The sequence below is a fragment of the Aegilops tauschii genome, chromosome 4 (assembly GCF_002575655.3).
Source record: "Aegilops tauschii subsp. strangulata cultivar AL8/78 chromosome 4, Aet v6.0, whole genome shotgun sequence".
NCBI lineage: Eukaryota > Viridiplantae > Streptophyta > Magnoliopsida > Poales > Poaceae > Aegilops > Aegilops tauschii.
Genome location: NC_053038.3, coordinates 7,588,486 through 7,611,798, shown reverse-complemented (window position 1 = coordinate 7,611,798; position 23,313 = coordinate 7,588,486). Strand labels below are relative to the sequence as shown.

General features: G+C 47.4%; 2 protein-coding genes across 2 annotated transcripts; both read left to right on the top strand.

The window, feature by feature from the left end:
* Positions 1–5,432: 5,432 nt before the first annotated feature.
* On the top strand, positions 5,433–8,619 carry LOC109761062 (transcription factor bHLH25-like). Its single transcript, XM_020319855.4, has 4 exons — positions 5,433–5,546; positions 5,638–6,293; positions 6,388–6,777; positions 7,971–8,619. The coding sequence occupies exons 2-4, from the start codon at positions 5,694–5,696 to the stop codon at positions 8,067–8,069; spliced, it is 1,089 nt and encodes a 362-aa protein (XP_020175444.1). The 5' UTR covers positions 5,433–5,546; positions 5,638–5,693; the 3' UTR covers positions 8,070–8,619.
* A 9,722-nt stretch (positions 8,620–18,341) lies between these two features.
* Positions 18,342–21,301, top strand: LOC109761060 (transcription factor NAI1-like). The gene is made up of 4 exons (XM_045227304.2): positions 18,342–19,374; positions 19,498–20,118; positions 20,213–20,629; positions 20,975–21,301. Exons 2-4 carry the CDS (start codon positions 19,525–19,527, stop codon positions 21,056–21,058), a joined length of 1,095 nt encoding a protein of 364 aa, XP_045083239.1. The 5' UTR covers positions 18,342–19,374; positions 19,498–19,524; the 3' UTR covers positions 21,059–21,301.
* The last annotated feature ends 2,012 nt before the right edge of the window (positions 21,302–23,313 follow it).

Below are 23,313 nucleotides of genomic sequence, written 5' to 3'. Positions count from 1 at the left end.
TTTACTTCTCATTGCCCCCCCCCCCCCCCCCCCCCTTTTGATAGGTCAAATATTTTAATTTCGTGCGAGGATCATTGCCAGATCAAGGTATCATGGGGTTACACTCATCAACCAATCCTAATTATTTATCTGGCTACTAAACAAAGATTATTTCATCAAGTTACAATCGGAAGAGTGCTGGGGGTTTTCAACTCTAGTTTTAGTGGATTTGACGAGGTACGCTGATGGTTATGCATATTTTTGTATGTATACATTATTTAGACATAGACAGGACACTTCATCAGTTTCGCAATATCTGACCATGACCCAAACTCTCTGTTTCAAAATACTTTTTCATATATTCAAACTTAGATTTGCTGTCATCTTGGTATGTACATTTGACCGACACAAACATGAGGTTTGTAATGGGTATACTTTACAATTTGAAATGAGAAAAATTGTGAGCAGATAGATCAATCGACCTGTATCTGCCGTTTTGTAGATATCCATATCTTTTTGGAAATTTATGTTATACCCATTTTTTTCTTTTGAGTTATATTCGAGTAGGTCAATATGAAGTGTGCATTTTACAAATACTAAACCAGAAGGTTAACCTTTTTCATCTTTGTCTAAAGATTTGTGATGTCAAATTTGCATTTAAAATTGCTTGGAACAACAGATTCATCATGAGGTAAGGCTGTCTGGTTTTTAGGTGGAAAACTAACGTCTGGCTGTGGTGACTAGCCCCACAAATAGAAAAAATTCAGAATGATTGTGCACACGACACTCTTCTGCGTGATGGTACACACGACACTCTAATCAATGGTTGTGAGAGCATGGTTAATAGTATAGCCAACTGCTGGCTATATGATGCTGCCATGTCATATAGAGGCAACACTAATAGTCACTCATATAATAAGGTTAGCTAGAAGGCTGGCTATAAGAGCACTACTTTTTCTCATCTTCTCTATATCTATTTCTTCATATTTATTGTACTCCCTCCGTTTCTTTTTACTCCGCATATAAGATTTGATCAAAGTCAAAGTACACAAAGTTTGACCAAATTTATATAAAAAATATGAATATCTACAATACTAAAACTATATAGTATGAAAAAATGTTTCATGGTGCATCTGATAATATTGATTTCATAGTGTGAATGTTTATAATTTTTAATATAAAGTTAGTCAAACTCTAAATCTTGACTTTGACCAAATTTTATATGCGGACTAAAAAGAAATGGAGGGAGTATCGGCCTAGGAATCCACGCATATAGTTAGGCTTTTGCATGAGAGCTCACTTCCCTCATTTTTTAATGTCTCTCTCCTTCACATAGGCAAAATTGTCATGTAAGTGAGCTGCCTGCTATTGTACTTGCTGTGAGCCGCACACATACTCTGATGGATGGGTACTACAGCTAACATCCATCGGGCATAAAACGTCGTGCATCAAGCATTGTTTAGAAAAGAAAATCGTGTGCTTGTTAAAGAAAAAAAATAGCCCTGCACGTTGAGTACGATGTCAAAGTAATAATGACAACAACAAATTAACGGTGAAAGAATAGAGGCACGGGCGAAACGTTGCCCTTTGTGATGAAGGCACCTCGTGACAGCAAAGGAGGGGCTATATAATTACAGTACGAACTGACCGGCCTCGGAATCTTACGGACGGCCGCAATTTGCACAGCGCGCTGTGTACAGAGCACGTGATGCATGCTGTAAACTTGTCGTGGATAATTAGATACTACCACATGCACGCGTGAGAGCAGAATTGACGTGGGTGCGGCCTAGGTAGCGACCGATGCGTATGTTATCAGGCGTTTACTTTCGTGTTGGATCATCCGGACAAAAATGGCGCGTCGCTTTAGCCCAAAAGATCGTCGATTCCACGGCCGGTCTGGTTGGCTGATGCACATCCAATAATGGAGTTACCCATGTGCCTGTGTCTCGCGCGCATGGGTGTAGGAATGAATTACAATGCATTTTAATCAGGTTTGGTTGTTTGGAATTTGGATATAGAAATGGAAGCTGAAAATACATGTTATGATTTATTATATAGCTGTAACTATCTACAGAATGTAAGTACCATTTCATATGCTTTTTTTTGGGGGGTGGGGGGGATGATCCAGATCATTATCAAAGTTCACCGGAAGTAAAAATCACCTAAAGCATAATAAAAACTACACTGAGATTCCGAAACCATCGAACGACCACTATTACCATCAGACCGAGCCGCCAACAAGCCGTTGTCGTCACTCTCCTACCGGACCCGGCTTGACCTTGTCGATAACAGCCGGGACGTCTTCGTGCACGTGACCCTAAGAACCAGTGCCCTGGAGCCGTAGTCATCGTCATTGACCTTTGAATAGATCTGCAGCACCTGACACCAAATCTCGACACATGACGAGAAAACCTAACCACGCCACCCCAAGGAGACAACATGAATCTACGCCGGAACTCCGTCGACTACATCCAGATGTATGAACTTGAGGAGGATCGGAGCCCGGAAGACAAAATCAAAAAGAAACGCCGCCATCCGTCCGAGCACCGCGCCTGTGAGGACTAAAAAACCCTAACCTAAACTACTAACCAAAGCGGAGGCACGGGGATTCCCATCCCTGCCACCGGCCGCTAGAGCGGCAGGCAGAGGGGAGGCGAATCCCAAGGATCACCGGCAAAGCTTGGAGGGGAGAGTTTACCCTAGCCACCAAGGGATGGGGGAGGAAAAGAGACCCTAGATTGGTTCTCACCGTCCTTTTTTTGTACATGTGCATGTGGACCTTGGCAAGATTTCATATGCATTTTGAGAGAAATAGAAGTAATGTGATTGATGAGGTGACATGTGTGTCAGTTAGGATTTTTTTTATGTTGACTTGTTGAGAGAGGACAAGAATAATATTTTACATGCATGGGGAGAGAAATAATTAGTGGAGTATTGAAGTCATGTACGTGCATGTTTAGAGAAATAGAAGTGGTGGATATAAACTATTTAGCTATATACTAGATGATACCCTGCATATTGCTACAGGAATGTTTTGCCTATAGTACTAAAGAATTGAAAGTGGTTCTTGAGAAAATTCGACCTCTGATACTCCTAATATTGAAGGCGGTTTAGTTGGAACAATCCAAGGAGAGTTTAGAACCACCTTCAGTACTAGAAGTATTAGCAACTATTCGCTAGAAATGGAACTCAAAATGGCATGAAAACTGTGTGTATGTGGGTGGTGGTGGTGGGGTGGTGGGGGGGGGGGGGGGGGGGGGCTCTAATGCCCTTTCCACGGTCCTGTTTCCTTTTTTTCTTATCCACCTAGTTTTGTGTGTTTACGCCTCCCTTTTTTTGTGCATGCAATTGTTGTATCTTGGGGGCAAGATATTTTACCTTTGTTCCTTGATACGGAGGCACGACTATCTTGGCTTGGCCAAGCCATCACGAGACTAGGAGAAGGGGATCGTTGCAAAGGGTCCAACAAGCTGCCCAACAAATTCAATTTCCTTGTAGGTAACAGATAGTTGGTGCTATATGACATGTAGGTTCTATGTTTGCGCACATATGGACGAGCTTGTCCATCACAACAGTTTGCATTACAATGAGAAATACTTACACAAGTTGCTAGTGAGAACTATGGCCATGTCAAAGTCAAATGCTGCATCAAAGATATGTGTGAATATTTCCTCAGCAATGCCATCGTATGGACACCTGGCGTGCCTCCTTCTCGGGGTCTTGTAAGAACTTATCAAAACTCTAGTCTTCTGTAAAATAACTACTCCCTCTCTCCATATATATAGGGCCTAATGTATTTTTTGAGGCTAATTTTGACTACATATTAGAGCAATAATATATGACATGCAAGTTACACAAAGCATTACCATCAAATTCGTGCGTGAAAGGGGCTTCCAATGATATAATTTCACATTATACATCTCATATACTATTAATCTTATGAATATTCAAAGGCAGTCTCAAAAAGCGTGTTAGGCCCTATATGTATGGATGGCTGGAGTATATATCTTGTCAAATATTGGAATGGATGATGTGAAACTTGTCTTACATTTCATTTATTAATGAATTTTTTATGGCGAATATTACTTTGTCCTCACAACTTGATTTAAGACATGGATGAATTTATTTGAAATTGTTGGTCTTCATCAATATAATTAAAATCTACAAGCCGTGTCTTTCCATCCATTCTAACTTGTAAAGGTTGAAAGTGCTTAGAGATAAAGACGAGTTGATGCATATTATTTATTAGTGGCTCCACATTGCACTTAATTTTGCAGATTAGTTGGTGGAGTTGCAGGTGAAGATAAAATACTCAGCATAGTACGAATAAGACATCAGCATCGAGACATCTATGACATCCTTAATCAATTTTCACCGCAATCGACTAATTAAATTAAGGCATCCAAAGATCTTTCGTACTACCTCCTTGTCTGTTCCTTTCTGTCGAAGTGTCATTCTGAAATGAAAGATATTGTGTGCGTGAGCGTGCGTGTGCCCGGCGGTGATTAATTATGATATCGATCAGTGACGAATTAATTAGCATGAAAAATATTGCTACGGAGATAAATGAGTTAGGTCAAATCTTTCTTTTTTGAAAATAATCCAGATATATTATTAAGGTTCATCAGAAGTACAAAGCACCTCAAACATAATAAAAATTACGTTGAGATTCTAAGACCACCGAACAACCACTACCGCCGTCAGAACAAGTCGTCGACGCGCCGTTGTTGCCGCTCCCATACAAGAGCCGGCTTGACCTTGTCAGTGACAACCGGGAAGTCTTCCTGCACGTGTCCTGAGGACCAGCGCCCTGGAGTCATCGTCGTTGTTGAACCCCTGAATATATCTGAAACACCTGACACCAAATCTCGCCACATGACAAGAAACCCTAACCTCATCGTCCCAAGAAGACGGCAGAAATATACACCAGAGCCCCGTCGACTACGTTCAGATAGACGACCTCGAGGAGGGTCGGAACCCGGAAGACAAACTCGAAGAAGAAGTGCCGCCATCCGCCCGAGCGCCGCACCAGCAAGGACTAAAAAACTCTAACTTAAACTACTGACCTAAGCGGATGCACCGGGATTCCTCTCCTCGCCACCGGCCGCCAGAGCGGCAAGCAGAGGAAAGGCGAATCTATGCGCTCGCCGATGAAGCCTGGAGGGAAGGGTTTACCCTAGCCACCAAGGGATAGGGGAGGGAGAGATAAATCCTACATAAATGAGCTAGGTCAAATCAACACATCATGCATGGACATCAGCTCTTGTACTTTAGTTTAATTACCTAGCGTATTGTAGGGCGTGTAAAATATCGTTTTCACCTGATTTAGGCGACATAACCAGATTTGGTTGAAAGGATTGTTTTCTCCCATGCATTATTGGCCTTTGGAAAGGGAGGAGCCATTCAGAGGCCTCTAGTATTGGAGCGAATGTCACTGCCCTAGGCCGTAGCTATATCTATATAAGCCAAAACCTCTCCGTTGCTTCTTTGGGTAGCCCTGCTCACTAAATAATTTCAAGGGGATTTGCTAATCATAGCATCTTCTGCAAGCTTAGGAAAGATTTGAGGTAATTAAGTCTTAAGTAGTAGTTTTGAGTTTGGATAAGCCTCCTCTTATAGTAATGCATGGATCTCTTTCTTCTTCCGTATTACATTCAGTTTGGTTTAGAAGGTTCCTCTCCATCATTTGCATCCATCCAAATTAAGTCGGCGACATGGACGACTCGGCCCTGTTCATGGAATGGGCCATGGACACGCTGGAGCAGGAGCACCCTGACCCGGTGGTGGTCCACGTCAACGGCGACTCCGGCGAGGCAGCCTTCCCCTCGCTTCAGGCGCTCCGTGAGCAGCGTCTCGTCTTCGAAGAGCTGATTACCGGAGCCAATCCGGCAAGCAGCGGGAGCTCCGGCGAAACCACAGACGGCAGCGGAGGCTATGGTGGCAATTCCCCGTCCCCGGCGGCCATGGAGCACGGCGTCTGGCCCCTGTCCCCGAACTCGACCAGGTGCGCTCCCAAGCTTTGCAGGAACGGTGGGGGTGGGGGCACCAACCTTCCCGTAACGACCTGGAATTTCTCCGCGCTGCCGGCCAGTGACGGCACACTGGACAGCGGCAGCGCCGGGCCTGTCGTCCCGGAGACGGTGTACGCGTCGCAGCCGACGAGGAGGGCCGCCGCAAGGAGCCCCACCGGCACCGGGCCCGTGTCGTCGGGGCCGCCGTACGCGCAGGACCATATCATGGCGGAGCGGAAGCGCCGGGAGAAGATTAACCAGCGCTTCATCGAGCTCTCCACCGTCATCCCCGGCCTCAAGAAGGTGCTCCGATTTGCTTCAACACCTGAACTTATGTTAGTTCTTCCCCATGAAAACAAATCATCTCAGTGTAGATCCCTATATATGATTGATTCAGATGGACAAGGCGACGATCCTTTCCGACGCGACGAGGCACGTCAAGGAGCTGCAGGAGAAGATCAAGGCCCTCGAGGCAGCCACCGGCCGCAGCAGCAGGAGCATCGAAACCGTGGTACTCGTCAAGAAGAAGCCGCGCCACGCCGACGCCGCCCTTTCAGACCAGAACGGCTCGCCCTCGTCGGCGTCGTCCTCTACGGGGAACCCGCTGCCGGAGATCGAGGTGCGCTTCTCGGAGACCGGCGTCATGGTGAGGATCCTCTGCCACGACGTCCAGGGGGTGGTGGTGAGGGTGCTGTCGGAGGTGGAGGAGGGGCTCCACCTCACCGTCACCCACGCCAATGTCATGCCCTTCACGGCCTGCACTGTCATCATAACCATCACGGCCAAGGCAAGTTTTCCTTCCTTGATTTCACACTTCCGTCCAATTATTCACAGTTTCACACTAGGTAAATGATAAATTAGCAAATATCTCCACGGAACAAATGGTTCGTGTACATAAAAATCGAGTAAGGATTTGTATTTCTAAATATATCTACCTCCCTCCACTTATCAATGTGCCTAGGCAGACTTTTCATCAACTGAACATATATGATACTCCCTTCACTATTATAAGATGTTTTGGATATTTCAGTATGGGCTATATACAAACTGAAATAAGTGAACAAGCACACTGAAACATGTTTATATACATTTGAATCAGAAAAAGTTAGAACATCTAGTTAACGCAGGGAGTATATTCCATTGATAATCAACCATTGTTACACTCGCTTCATAATGAGGTATTCTAAATATTAGTAATTATAATTTATTTCGCATATAGTTGCAGGGCACGAAATATCTATACTCACTTCTACATGTATCTCAACATGTGGATATCAGATAGCTTAGAGAGCATCGACTTAGATATAAGACAACCTCAAATGACTTAGATTTAGCTAAACCGAAGCGCTTAGCAGCTTGGACCGGAAAGACATTCATGTCTCCAAGACAATGTGATTTCAATGCTTGAAAGTTTTGTTTTAAACTGGGCTGTTTACACTAAAATCTATATTCATTCTTTTGGCTAGTTGGAACCACTCAACAAAACAAAAATTGGCCCCGGCAAAATTTTAAAAACCCGGATATCATAAAATCATAGTTGTACTATGATGGCCTTAACTAATGTTCCGTACAAAATGCATAATCTATCCCGCATTATGAGGAAGCTTCTTAATTTGCAAGACATGGTCAACAACATGCATAGAAAATTCCAGAAACGTACTATCATAGAGCCCACATATATATTTTGATGACACGTAAAGCTACATTTACGGGGGATTTCTTATGGACTGCACCGACGAGCTGACATGGTGATATTTGGTTGGAGAATAAAAGGGTAGTGTCTGTAAATGGTTTAGCATCTTTTGTTTGATCTTTGATGACCAGTATTTATTGAACAAAAACATAATTCTCAATCTAGCCAATCCTGCATGTTCCCCCAAGGAAAAAAGCTAATCATGTCTGTTCATAAGTATTATATTCATCTGAAGGAAGTAGGAGAATACAATGCTGGTCAATAGTTAGTTTGCATTTTGTTTTCAGGTGGATGAGGGCTTCACCGTTACAGCAGAGGAGATCATAGGAAGACTCAACTATGTGCTGGAATTGCATAGCAGCTGCACTTCTACCGAACAAAAATGAAACTAAGAAAATATATCATGTCATATGTATAGTACGGAACATATTATCCTGTATAATTAAATTTGGAAGTGGTGAGAGGGAGTGCATGCAGGCATGCATGTTTCCGACGAGAATGTCTAGCTGAACCATACATTTGCATGTTTCTGTTGGTGCAACGACACCAACGGCAAAAGCTTGCTGAAAGATCAAGCCAAGTAGACGATTCCAAACGAAAATGACTAGCGTCTGGCTGCATGCAAATTGTGGATATTGCTTTCTGAATATTCTGGTAATAATATCCATTCATAAGGCGTGTACTACTCACTAGTGAATCCTAGTTTCCCGGTCAGTCCATAGAGTTGGTTTTGGACGAAAAATTCAGCCAACAAAAATAATTATAAAGGTCACTACTCACTAGTGACGTATTTATAGGAAAACCGACCAAAAGAGTTCTTTCTTTAGGTTCGCTTGAAGAAACCAACTCAATAATTATTTGATTGCAAGTTGTAGAAAAACTAAATTGGTTTCTTATCCAACCATCTAGGATAATCCACGCCCAAAAAGCCAAACTACAAGGAAACCAATCATCCTCCCTCTCAAACCAAAACCCTAGTGTCATCCATCATGATTGATTCCTCGGGAATGGACAAGAGCGTTATCCTGCCGCGCACTCGAGAAGTCGAGAAGGAGAGTAGATCGATACTCTCGGAGGGCCACGGGATAAGCGAAGGTCGCTGCGCACGGGAGGTCGATCGCTGCCGCCGATCGACGAGCCGTGGACCACCGCACGTTTCCACGCCAACGATCACCGGTGGCCCAGCCCAATCATGGGCGCCGCGCCGTGCGGTGCGTGCGGCCGGTCGCTGGCTGGCTGGTCATCGACGTTTACAGCAAGAGAACGTACCATGGCATAAACAGAATTATGATGCATGACAAGTATGATGCATGATGCTCAACCAAGTATGATCTGTTTAAATAGCCTCTATGATGTTGCTGATTTCTGTGACTTAGTCATTTTTGCTAAGTCTGTAACTGTAACATTGTGATGTCATGTAAACCTGCTGCTACAAGTCATTCTATGCATAATCTGGAGATGTTCACTAAGAATGTTTTGTTATACATGTTATGCTCTATCCATCCATGCCCTTGGTTGCATTTATAGCCTGCTGTAGCTTGTTGTAATCTTGCACTCAAATTGCTAAATAATGTTACTGTCAGCCTGCTAACATTAAGTTCAGTTTTGCCATGTGTTTGCCTATTGATCCATGCACCCTATGAACTTGCTCTTTCCATGCTTAGCTTCATAATTATGCCATCTTACTGTTGGATGCCTTCACATGCCATGAAATGCTTTGTGATGGGTGATTTGAGCTCGGAAAGATGCCTTCATAATTCTATTTATGCCATGCTCAGTTTTTCTGCGAAGTCTGAATCTGTCATATTACTTGCTATGTTTACATGGGTACCATCATATCTTCTGTGCCTTTTTGGCTCGTGATCAGTAAGGGACTCTTGTTCTATGCAATTAGTAGATTCATGACATGCCTTTGTTTGCTATGATCTGTTCCTGTAGCATGTTGTTTGATAACTCTAAACTTAGCAACCTGATGCATGTTGTTTGAATGCATTTTGCATTAATGCCATGTTTAACTTGTTTTGCTCATATCTTCTAGGCCGTAGCTTCAAATTAAATGAACTTTATATGTAACTTGACTAGAGTTTCGTGTAGATCATCTTGGTGCATCTTAACTTGCTGTTTAACAACTTGAACATAAAGTTTATTCAGATCTGGACCAATTTCGAAATTTGCATATGAGGACTTACCGGAATTGTTATATGTTGTTTCCGGCCTCATTTAAACTTGCTTTGATGTGTTGCTCTTGTATGCATCATCTCTTGCCATGAGTAGCTTCATGTAGCCTTGTCATGCATCATACTTGATTGAGCATCATGCCTTGTTCTTGTGTGGTGTGTTTGTCATGTTGTGTGCTTCTTCTCGATAGTTCCCGTTTTGTTGCGATCGTGAGGATTCGTTCGTCTACGCTTGGTTCGTCTTCGTGGCTTCATCTTCTTCATGGACTCGTTCGTCTTCCTAGCGGGATTTCAGGCAAGATGACCGTAACCTTGGATCTCATTACTATCATTGCTATGCTAGTTGCTTCGTTCTATCGCTATGCTGCGCTACCTATCACTTGCTCTTCAAGCCTCCCGAATTGCCATGAAACCACCTCTAACCTTTGTCACCCTTCCTAGCAAACCATTGTTTGGCTATGTTACCGCTTTTGCTCAGCCCCTTTATAGTGTTGCTAGTTGCAGGTGAAGATGAAAATTGCTCCATGTTGGATTATGTTTATGTTGGGATATCACAATATCTCTTATTTAATTAATGCATCTATATACTTGGTAAAGGGTGGAAGGCTCGGCCTTATGCCTGGTGTTTTGTTCCACTCTTGCCGCCCTAGTTTCCGTCATACCGGTGTTATATTCCTTGATTTTGCGTTCCTAACGCGGTTGGGTGTTATAGGGACCCCTTGACAGTTCGCTTTGAATAAAACTCTTACAGCAAGGCCCAACCTTGATTTTACCATTTGCCTATCACCTACTTCTTTTCCCTTGGGAGTCGCGCTCCCGAGGGTCATCTTTATTTTAACCCCCCGGGCCAGTGCTTCTCTAAGTGTTGGTCCGAACTAAGTAGACTGCGGGGCCCCCTCGTGGAAACTTGAGGTCTGGTTTTACTCGTAGGATGTCTCATCCGGTGTTGCCCTGAGAACGAGATATGTGCAGCTCCTATCGGGATTGTCGGCACATCGGGCGGCTTTGCTGGTCTTGTTTTACCATTGTCGAAATGTCTTGTAAACCAGGATTCCGAGACTGATCGGGTCTTCCCGGGAGAAGGAATATCCTTCGTTGACCGTGAGAGCTTATAATGGGCTAAGTTGGGACACCCCTGCAGGGTATAAACTTTCGAGAGCCGTGCCCGCGGTTATGTGGCAGATGGGAATTTGTTAATGTCCGGTTGTAGAGAACTTGACACTTGACTTAAATAAAACGCATCAACCGCGTGTGTAGCCGTGATGGTCTCTTCTCGGCGGAGTCCGGAAAGTGAACACGGTTTCTGGGTTATGTTTGACGTAAGTAGGAGTTCAGGATCACTTCTTGATCATTGCTAGCTTCACGACCGTTCCGTTGCTTCTCTTCTCGCTCTTATTTGCGTATGTTAGCCACCATACATTGCTTAGTCGTTGCTGCAACCTCACCACTGTAACCCTTCCTTACTCATTAAGCTTTGCTAGTCTTTGTTGGAAATATGCCCTAGAGGCAATAATAAAATGGTTATTATTGCATTTCCTTGTTCATGATAATTGTCTATTGTTCATGCTATAATTGTATTAACTGGAAACCGTATTACATGTGTGAATACATAGACCACAACATGTCCCTAGTAAGCCTCTAGTTGACTAGCTCGTTGATCAATAGATGGTTATGGTTTCCTGACCATGGACATCGGATGTCATTGATAACGGGATCACATCATTAGGAGAATGATGTGACGGACAAGACCCAATCCTAAGCATAGCACAAGATCATGTAGTTCGTTTGCTAAGAGCTTTTCTAATGTCAAGTATCATTTCCTTAGAGCATGAGATTGTGCAACTCCCGGATACCGTAGGAGTGCTTTGGGTGTATCAAACGTCACAACGTAACTGGGTGGCTATAAAGGTGCACTACAGGTATCTCCGAAAGTGTCTGTTGGGTTGGCACGAATCGAGACTGGGATTTGTCACTCCGTATGACAGAGAGGTATCTCTGGGCCCACTCGGTAATGCATCATCATAATGAGCTCAATGTGACTAAGGAGTTAGCCACGGGATCATGCGTTACGGAACGAGTAAAGAGACTTGCCGGTAACGAGATTGAACGAGGTATTGGGATACCGACGATCGAATCTCGGGCAAGTAACATACCGATAGACAAAGGGAATTATATACGGGATTGATTGAATCCCTGACATCGTGGTTCATCCGATGAGATCATCGTGGAACATGTGGGAGCCAACATGGGTATCCAGATCCCGCTGTTGGTTATTGGCCGGAGAACGTCTCGGTCATGTCTGCATGGTTCCCGAACCCATAGGGCCTACACACTTAAGGTTCGGTGACGCTAGAGTTGTTATGGGAAATAGTATGTGGTTACCGAAGGTTGTTCGGAGTCCCGGATGAGATCCCGGACATGACGAGGAGCTCCAGAATGGTCCGGAGGTGAAGATCGGTATATTGGACGAAGGGTATTGGAGTCCAGAATTGTTCCGGGGGTACCAGGCTATGGCCAGCATGTCCGAAAGGGGTTTCGGAGGCCCCGACAAGCGTTGGGGGGCCTTATGGGCCAAGGGGAAGGGGCAAACCAGCCCACTAAGGGGCTGTGCGCCCCTCCCAACCCCTCTCACGTAACCAGGAGAGGTGGGGGCGCCACCCCTAGGGTAGCCGCCCCTCCCAGCTTGGGGGGCAAGTTTCCTAGGGGGTGGGGGCGCCCAAACCCATCTAGGGTTTCTCCTGGCCGCCGCCTCCTCCTCTAGATCCATCTAGAGGGGTCGGCCCCCTCTCCCCTTCCCCTTATATATAGTGAGGGGTGGGAGGGCAGTCGCAACCCCTGGCAAGGCGCAGCCCTCTCCTCCTCCAACTCCTCCTCCTCCGTAGTGCTTAGCGAAGCTCTGCCGGAGAACCACGAGCTCCATCGCCACCATGCCGTCGTGCTGCTGGAGTTCTCGCTCAACTTCTCCTCTCCCCTTGCTGGATCAAGAAGGAGGAGACGTCTCCGGGCTGTACGTGTGTTGAACGCGGAGGCGCCGTCCGTTCGGCGCTAGATCAGATCTTCCGCGATTTGAATCGCCGCGAGTACGACTCCATCAACCGCGTTCTTGTAACGCTTCCGCTTAGCGATCTTCAAGGGTATGAAGATGCACTCCCTCTCTCTCGTTGCTAGCGTCTCCTAGATTGATCTTGGTGACATGTAGGAAAATTTTGAATTATTGCTACGTTCCCCAACAGTCTTGATACCCATGGTAATGGGATTGCTGAGTCCTCGTGGCTCACAGATTACTACAACAACAGTTCCAGGTACAGGTTTTGCGATGATCATGACGCGAGAGCGATGTTTCTTGTTTTGGAGTTCTTCTTCCGCTTCTTCTTCGATCAGGGGATAGGTTCCAGGTCGGCAGCCTGGGCTAGCAGGGTGGATGTCGTTTGAGCTTCTGTTTATGTTTCATCCGTAGTCGGATGTTGTTCTCATGTATATTGATGTATTCTTGCGGCATTTGTATGCCTTGTATGTATCCCCATATATTATGCAATGTTGATGTAATGATATCCACCTTGCAAAAGCGTTTCAATATGCGGGTCTATCCTTGGTGGGACCTTCGAGTTCCTCTCGGATAGGGTCGCATATTGGGCGTGACAAGTTGATGACAGCCAGCCAGCGACCGGCCGCACGCACCGCACGGCGCGGCGCCCATGATTGGGCTGGGCCACCGGCGATCGTTGGCGTGGAAACGTGCGGTGGTCCACGGCTCGTCGATCGGCGGCAGCGATCGACCTCCCGTGCGCAGCGACCTTCGCTTATCCCGCGGCCCTCCGAGTATCGATCTACTCTCCTTCTCGACTTCTCGAGTGCGCGGCAGGATAACGCTCTTGTCCATTCCCGAGGAATCAATCATGATGGATGTACTCCCTCCATTCCACAACACAATGTAGTGCCTATAGATTTGTATGGCCCCCTACCCACGTGGCCTTGTCCGTAATATGTCGAATACCTTTTTTTTTGTCAAATACTGTTAGCGCCAGTACGTTAGGGCAACCCTTTTTTCTGCACAGACCTGTAGGCTGTAGCTTATATTATAGTGTACCATGGTTTTCTGCAAGCTCATAAGAGCAACTCTAGCAGACCCCACAAAAACTTGACCCGCAAAACGCGTTTGCAGTTTCATGAAGATCGCGTTTGCGGGTCAAAAATTAGCGCGGCCGAACATATACTGTAAAACAAACTGTAAAACTGGAATAAAGAGCTCCTTCCTCCAGTCCGGCCGTTGCCGCCCCTTCCTCCAGCCGGCCGCGCCGGCCACGCCCCGTCGGCCGCGCCCCATCGCCCATCGGTCGCGCCCCATCACCGCGCCGGTCGCGCCCAGCCTCGCCGGCCACGCCCTATCGCCTCCGTCGTCCGTGCCCAGCCTTGCCGGCCACGCCACGTCGCCTCCGTCGTCCGCGCCTTGCTCTATTGCTAGGCGAGCCGTGCCCCTTTGCCTGCCACGTCGGGAGGATTCTGGCGGCCAGGCTGAGGTCATGGGAGGCCACGACGATGTCGAGCTCGTCCAATTCGAACCGGCGGCGAGCGATTGCGGCGTCTAGCGGCCTTTTCCGATGTGCGGTGATGAATTCCGGCGAGTTTAGGGCGGATTCCGGCAAACTCCGCGGCGGCGTGTTTGCTCCGACGAGGTTTGACCGGTATACGGGGGCCCCTAAATTCGGCCTTCCAACCTCCAAAGATAAGGGTTTCGGGTGTGCATTTGCGGTGACCCTTAAAAAATTTACGGGTTGGACCACTTTTACGGTTTCTGTTATGGACACTTTTTCGCCCAAAACTGTAAAACGCAAATTTTTTACGGGTTTGACCACTTATGCGGGGTCTGCTAGAGATGCTCTAAGTTAATTTGGCTTGATCTCCAGCTGCACTGTGATGGTAGTACTTGTTTCATCAAACTAGGGATGCAAGTGGGCCGCGTCCCCGTACGTACGTCCCGCGACAGCCGGATATACGAACTAATACATGGTTGCTTTAATGATGATGATGTTCAAATTACACCCCTACGGACGTGTGCGTGGACACTATACGCCTGCATCCCTACATCAAACACACACTACTTGAGGAATCATGCAAAAAGGATAAGTTGCGAAAGAAAAGTTAATGCAATTGATCCTTCTTCTCGTCACAATCAGTTTTATTTTATCCAATGTATTTGATCAGAGACAGATCCCCTCCTCCCGTGACCTCCTCCCCTCGTGCGGTGGCGCCGCGCCGCACCGGGGCCTCCCCGCCGGGCCTCCCTCTCCTCCCGCCGCCGCCGCCGAGGGCATCGCAGGCTAAGCCTGCGGGCCGCAGCGGCGGCGGCGGCAATCTTCCTCGGCCGGCGATCGGATCTGGGTGGCGGCGACCCACTCCGGCCGATTCAAGGGCGGTGGCGCAGGCCGGTGGCGACAAGGGTTGTCGTGCTGGCGGCGGCGACGAAGAGATCACGTCGGCGGCTATGGTGTCCGATCTGGATCCCTTTCGGGTCTGGATGGTGGTTCCTCGAGCCGTCGTGTGCATCCTTTGTTCCGGCGCGGCAAGCGGCCTCTGGACTAGGCACGCGACACAAGGACGTCGGGGGCTCCGGCCCTGGGCGTGGAGGTGGTGGCCATCTTCTTCGCCGGAGGTGGTCGGCTAGATGGTTGTGGATTCTCGCATCCAGTCCCGGCGTAGAGTGGGGAGACGAGGCTGCCGGTGAAAACCGTGCTATGACTCGGGTCATGGCGGGCAATGGCGGCGTTTTCGCGTCGTTATCTTGTTGAAGACATCGTCTGCAGCTTCTGTCGACTTGCTTGTGCTGCTCTGGGTGAAAACCTAGATCTGGAGTTTCCGGATTGGACGATGGCGGTGCTTTTGGCGTCGTTTTCCCTCATGGGGGCATCGTTTTTTGAGCAGCGGCTGGATGCAAGACCAGAGGACGGATTCTTTGGTGGAGCGGTGCGGCATCTCACTCATTGATGGCGGCGGGTCTCGGCGGCATGGCGCTGTGGTGACTCTGAGTCCGATGCGCGGAGATGGACTCGCGCAGGAGGGTGACACGGTCTGGCGTCGTGGTGGCGTCGACGGCAGTTAGACCGGGCAAGGTAGATGCAGCAGTACAACTCTGAAGATGGATTGGTGGCAGGTGGCTGTGGCGGCCTCAGACCCGGCAGGCGTCCTGGTTGAGGAGTGCGCCGGACTGGTAGGTGACCCATACCCGGCAGGCGTCCTGGTTGGGACCTCAGGACTTAGATGTTAGGTTTGGCTGCGAGGTCTGTTTGGTACTACGCCCAGACTATCAGCATCCCTTCATCACTTGGATAGGAGTAGCGACACTTTTTGTTGCCTAGACGGTGGCTTCAGTCTTACTGTTGTATGACTTTGTAAGGTCTTGTGTGAATAATTAATAAAGTGGCTGCATGCATCGTCCAGATGCAGAGGCCGGGGGTCCTCCTCCATTTCAAAAAAAAATGTATTTGATCACAGTTAGTTTTATCACACCTCACCATACATGGCACCTCATCAGCCACACCACTTCTGTTTCTCTTTACATGTAAGGGAAATGCTACTTACGGTATTTCTCTCAAGTCTCGACATGCATGTTGTTGAGCTATATTCAAACTTTTCTTGCACCTCATCAACCACACTACCTCTGTTTCTCCTTACAAGGGAAATGCTACTTACGATATTTCTCTCAACATGGGATCCAACACCATGATAGAATACTACCCTCATGTTAGACCATGTCCCTGAGATTTGATTACAAAAGGTGCATTAGCAGTAAATACATTGTAGTTCGATAAGTTATTTGGAATATGACGGAACGAAAGACCAAGGAAAGGAAGAAGAATGCACCAAAATGCCATATGTAATCACATCAAGAATTAAGGTCGGAGCCAGGCTTTGGGGGTTGGCGGGGGCCAAGCATTTGACTTCTCTTATGCCGTGAGAGTCTATCAAATTGAGGCCGTCCATAGACGGTCGGTCATGTAATTCAAAACTCTTTTTATTAGTCAGATAAGGAAAAGCTTTTGCCTCTGCCTTGGAAAAAAAAATTAAGTGCTGCACCAAACGCTAGTGGTTGTTTCTTGTTTTATTGCAAGTGTAATTTGCACGAAGGCCTCGTCATCCCGTTACATATGCATCGCTATTTGCTTGGACAACATGATTGCAAGAGGGTGTGTTTCACAGGAAACATTGTTCTCGGTACTGTGTGTTTCTGTTGTCACGGCCTGATTCTGATCCAGTACTAACTTTTGTCCGGTGTTTCTGATCAAGAAAGATTCTGCTGATCTGAAATTAGTAACATGCGCTCGGTCGGTCTGGCTATCTTTGGAAGATTAAATATTTTATTAGCTGCAAATTAGCATCGCACGTACTGTTCCAGATCTCCATACCTAATACTATCATGTCCGCCCAATTTGCTTGGCTTGCATGCGTTAGGTTATCCATCAGTGGCTTTAGCTAAATCAGTGACGTTGATTAGTACATGATATTAGGACAAGGTGCGGCCACATCAGCGTATCATGGGCTTGCTTCTACCCCAGCTCGATCGGCTATATAAATCTGCTGATGTGGAGTTAAGCGTATCTTTTTGGTGCGACTGGCCGTATAATCGCTATCCCATGAAATATTTTTGTATTCCCTTTTGGTGGCCTTTGGAGGGAATGGGAAATTAGTGAGCCTTCTTGTTTTGATTTTGAGTGAGCATCTAGAAAGTGTATTGTTGGCCGAAAACAACGGTTGTTTGTCTTTTGTGAAGAAGGGTTTGAATCTACTCCCTCCGTTCCAAAATATAAATCTTTGTAGAGATTTCATTATGAACCACATACGGATGTATATAGATGCATTTAAAGTGTAGATTCATTCATTTTGCTCCGTATGTAGTCAATCTAGTGAAATCTTTACAAAGACTTATATTTAGGAACGGAGGGAGTATTATAAAAATTCATCATACGTGCAAAGCTAGCAGCCTCAACATAATAAAATTACATCGAGCTCCTTGGATCACCGGACAATCGCTCCCCTAACGGAGCCAGTGAGTGGATGACGACACCTTTTCATGCCTTGCTCCTTTAAGCGGCATTTGGCCAACTTTAGCGTCGTTAGCAAGCCTGTGAGGTTAGGTCTCACCGGATCTATCTAGATGGATTCAGAAGAGTGGTCGTCCAACCTTCTCTTCTCCAGAACGGCAAACTCGTCGGCGTCTTTTGGCTTCGCCTGTTGACTTCTCGGCCCCTATGTCGACAACGCTTCCATGACCCGATCATGTTCCAGAGGTCCAGAGATGGTGTCGAGTTTCACCCATGACGCGCCGCTGGCGAGTGTGGGAGGAGGACATCGTCGATCCCCCCAAGGACCTCTGTGTGTAACTTTTAATTTCTATAATGATGCTCTTGTAAGGGTTGATCGACCATAATATATGACCTTTGACTTTCAAAAAATCTCATGATGACCGTAACTTGGCTAAATTTGTCATATTAGTATAAAAAAAGGAGAAAAAACAGTAAGAATTGGTTTTACTCACAGGATAAGCATATATAGGTTGTTTTCCTGTCCCTGCAACTTTTTCCGTCAAGCTCAGCCACTTGATAAACAATAGAGTCTGATGACCTTGTCTGCTTGTGATTGTACAAAAGGAATAATAAGGGAGCCTACTCACGCACTGGTTGCGTTTACAGTGGCCTGTTTACCTATGTCCTTTTTTCCCTGAAAAAAGTACGCTATTTGACGTCCAGAATAGTAGTGCATGTGCACGCGGTCTCTCTATCTTTGCCACGATGGAGTGCATTTTGATTAAAAAACAAGCCGTTGTACGGAGAACTTGCAACTTGTTAGTGTCTAACATAATCAGTCTTGCTAAATCTTAGTCGACTTAAACTTGATTATGTCTCAACTGGTGCTATATTCGTGATATGTTACATTGAGATTTATGATTTTTTTTTTCTTTCTTTCTTATATGTCATGTCACTTAACTAAAACCTAGCGTAATAGCATCAATCACATAGACAAGGGGGCATCACATTGACATGAGAACCAATCTGTGGTTCAGTAGTTAGGAGGGTGATTGTATCCCAGTTTACTAGGGATCAAATCATAGGTATGATACATGTGTGCTGCACCAAGGCGAAATAGTCTTTTAATCCATAGCAAAGTGCCTATGGTGAATTCGTCAATCCCCCGTCGGCTCCTGTCCCTCGATAGAGTAGGGTATATGTGTGTTCATAATGATGAGTGTATGGCGAACCAACTTATTGGATGGTTAGGAGGACAATGGTATCCCTGTCCACCAGGGTTCAAGTCCCGGTGCTCGCATTATTTCTGGATTTATTTCAAAATTTTCGATGCTGCGCCATATATATAAGCGCATGCGGCTGTACCGTGTTCTCTATTTTTTTTATGTCCAGGGACAGGACGCGCCCAAATCTCAGCTGATTTGGATGGCTTGCTCTTCCTACGTCTCCATGCAATCATTTGCTCGCAGCCGGGCTCTCCGTCTTCTTCCCACCAGGTACGTAATTGTGTGCGGCCATCTTCTCTGCCGGTGCGTCGTCTTCTTGCACGCTCCTCCTCCCATAGATAAATAGAGCTGTCCAAGCTCTGCATTTTTATGTGATTTCTTTGGTGCGCGCAGCTCCATCAGGTGCTAGCTAGAAGCAGTATGTATCAGCTGGAGACCATGGACGACTCCAGCTTGTTCATGCAGTGGGCCGTGGACACGCTGCAGCACGACCACCCGCCGCTCGCCGCTGCCTACGCCGCCGGCGACAGTGGCTGTACTTTCCCGTCACTCCAAGAGCTCCGCCGCTCGGCGTTGCAGCAAGGCACGGCCCCGGCGGGAATGGCGGTACAAGACGGCCACCGTCACCAAGCCGCCGACAGCGCCGGCGGCGGCTGTGAGAACACGTCTGCCGCGGTCGTGGAGAACGACGTCAACTGCGCGACGACCTGCAGCGTCGGCAGCAGCAACAACTACCTGCCCATGAGCTGGAACTTCACCTCGGCCGTGGCGCAGCCGAGCAACGAGGCCGCGCCGAGCCCCACCGCTGCTCCTCCCTCTGGAGCGCACGACGGCCCCGGCGTGACGGAGCAGGCCCACGTGTCGCCACCGTCGAGGAGAGCCTCCGCAAAGAGCGCCGCCAGGACCGGGCACACGCCGTACGCGCAGGACCACACCATGGCGGAGCGGAAGCGCCGGGAGAAGATCAACCGGCGGTTCATCGAACTCTCCACCGTCATCCCCGGCCTCAAGAAGGTCCGCGCCTCTTCTTCCACATCCATATATACAGTATCCAACAAGGGAAATTTGTCAACTGATTCATTGGCCAACTACTAATTAACTCGCTCAGATGGACAAGGCGACGATCCTTTCGGACGCCGTCAAGTACGTCAAGGAGCAGCAGGAAAAGCTCAAGGCGCTCGAGGTCCGCAACTGCAGGAGCGTCGCCGCCGAGTCCGTGGTGCTCGTCAAGAAGTCACGCACCGCCGAAGACGACGGCGGCGGCTGCTGCTCATCACCGTCTGCAGGGCCTGGAGCAACAGCTGGAACTGGAAGCACAACCACGACGACGACGACCGGGAGCGTGCTGCCGGAGATCGAGGCGAGGGTCTCGGAGAGCGACGTGATGGTGAGGATCCACTGCGAGGACGGCAAGGGGGTGCTTGTCAGGCTGCTCGCCGAGGTGGAGGGGCTACACCTGAGCATCACCCACGTCAATGCCATCCCGTTCCCCGCTTGCACTGTCGTCATAACCGTTACTGCAAAGGCAAGTTCCTCTAATTTTACCCCCAACAATCTGCTGCCCAATTTTTTTTCCCTCAAAAAAAAAAAGCGAGGAAATTTCGTTCTACGTACCGTTACGGCTTCGATTACACCGTCTTTGGACAGAAGTTACTGTATACAATTTTCTACCAGATTTTTTCATTAGTTTCTACCGAGTGTGCTGCATTTTTTGCTTGTTTTTTGTGTCAGTAGTTTGTACGTACGAGACATTGTGGTTTCATAGAAATGAAATCGCAGAAGCAAAGTGTGTTTATCCTTGCATTAAAAAAATAACTGCCGTTGAAGTATTAATGTACGTGCCATGCTCACATGTCGAGATTTCTGTCAGGTGGACGACGGCTTCAGCGTCACGGCGGAGGACATTGTTGGCAAGCTAGAGGCGGCGTTGCATGCACCCACGGCGACGGCGTAGTGGAAGATAATACTCCGGCCGGCAGAGATCAAGGTTCAAGAAACATGAAGCCGCTGAAACAAGTATACTGTGTCGCCATGCAAATAAATTACTTCTCGCCATGATTTGATTCAACGGGTGCATCACGGCTTAAAATAGCTTACAACTTCCGAGATAAACTCAAGGTGCAGATTAGAACTCATACTTTACTTCGAAAGGGCAATATTGAAAATTTAAGTGATAAACTTTCTTTGAATACACAAAGCTTGCATATCATTTCATTGATAGATACTAGTGATCTAAACATTTCTTTACATAGAGTAGGAGAATACAAAAGTAACATAGATAAGAGAGGGGGAAATGGGAGAGGATACAAAATGGTATACACTCGCCTAGCTCGAACTCCGGCCAAGGAAGGCAAGGAGACAACACCCAGAGCACCTAGACCGCGTCACGACCAATGCAAGGCACCACCATCGCACGGCCACCGCTCTAGGACAGACCTAATCAACGTACCCCCACCTTAAGCGCCTAGAGGAGTTGGCAAGTGGGAGCCATGATTCGGCTGGATGGGGGGAAGAAGCCTTGGATGAGGCCCTAGATGCCCACGCTCTGAGAAGCAGCCCAAAACCAAGTTTAGCATCCACCATCTTCAATCCAACACCGGAGACACCACGAGCAACCAAGGCCGCGCCTTCATAAAGGATATGACATCGGGACGCCGCCGTGTCCGATCTCATGAACCAGACCTAGGGTTTTCCCCGGATGACCCAGCCTTGTCAAAACCTTATAATAATCCCGCGGATGACTCGACCGTGTCAAAACCATATAAGAATCCCGCGGATGACTCGACCGTGTCAAAACCATATGATAACTCCGCTAAAGTGTCATTTTAGACCGAAATCGCCGTATGATAACTCCGCTAAAGGAAGGCAAGGATCCAGCACCAGAGGACCCGAGCGTCCGGTGAGCCGACCCTATGGCGTCACGGCGGACGGATCCGTCCGTCGGCTAGGCTCTATCTTCCCAAGAGCGGCGGAGTGCAATGCGGACTGCCATTGCCTCCTCGAACCCATACGGGATGACACCCCAGTCGACGGATCCGGGCTGGTCAGAGTCCGATCCGCTGCCTGCCATGGTGGAGAAGGCCGGAAACCGCTGGAGGTGAGCTCGGGTGGTGGAGGGGACTGGAGTGAAGTGGCTAGGGTTTGCTCCGGCGAGCGGATGGGACGAATATATGTGGTTTCGGGGTGGGCCAGCATGGGCCGGGTCCGACGTGGCGGGCGTGCCCGGGTGCCCCCATATCTGCCCCTTATTTGGGCTGGATATGAGGGGTGCCGGTCAGCCCGGGCGCTTGAGACCCGTTTGAGGCGTCTGTCTGGGTCGAAAAAACATGACCGGTCAGTGATCGGGCGGCCCGCCCAAGGGTATGACGTGGGTTTGAGGCGCTCGGCTGTAGACGCTGTTACTGGATAGTTTTAGTATAGGATGGAACATTGATCTACAACTCCAAGAGACGATGATTGAAGGGTATAAGAGCATCTACAGCCGCGGTCACTGCTACCTCTTGAGCACTGCGTTGGTTTTTCCTTGAAGAGGAAAGGGTGATGCAGTAAAGTAGCGTAAGTATTTCCCTCAGTTTTTGAGAACCAAGGTATCAATCCAGTAGGAGGCCACACGCAAGTCCCTCGCACCTACACAAACAAATAAGAACCTCGCAACCAATGCGATAAAGGGGTTGTCAATCCCTTCACGGTCACTTACGAGAGTGAGATCTGATAGAGATGATAAGATAATATTTTTTGTATTTTTATGATAAAGACTAAAAGTAAAGAAAGCAAAATAAACGGCCCAGGAAATAGCTTGTTGACGGGAGATTAATATGATGGAAAATAGACCCGGGGGCCATAGGTTTCACTAGTGGCTTCTCTCAAGATAGCATAAGTATTACGGTGGGTGAACAAATTACTGTCGAGCAATTAATAGAATTGAGCATAGTTATGAGAATATCTAGGTATGATCATGTATATAGGCATCACGTCCGCGACAAGTAGACCGAAACGATTCTGCATCTACTACTATTACTCCACACATTGACCGCTATCCAGCATGCATCTAGAGTATTAAGTTCAAAAGAACGGAGTAATGCTTTAAGAAAGATGACATGATGTAGAGGGATAAACTCATACAATATGATATAAACCCCATCTTGTTATCCTCGATGGCAACAATACAATACGTGCCTTGCTGCCCCTGCTGTCACTGGGAAAGAACAC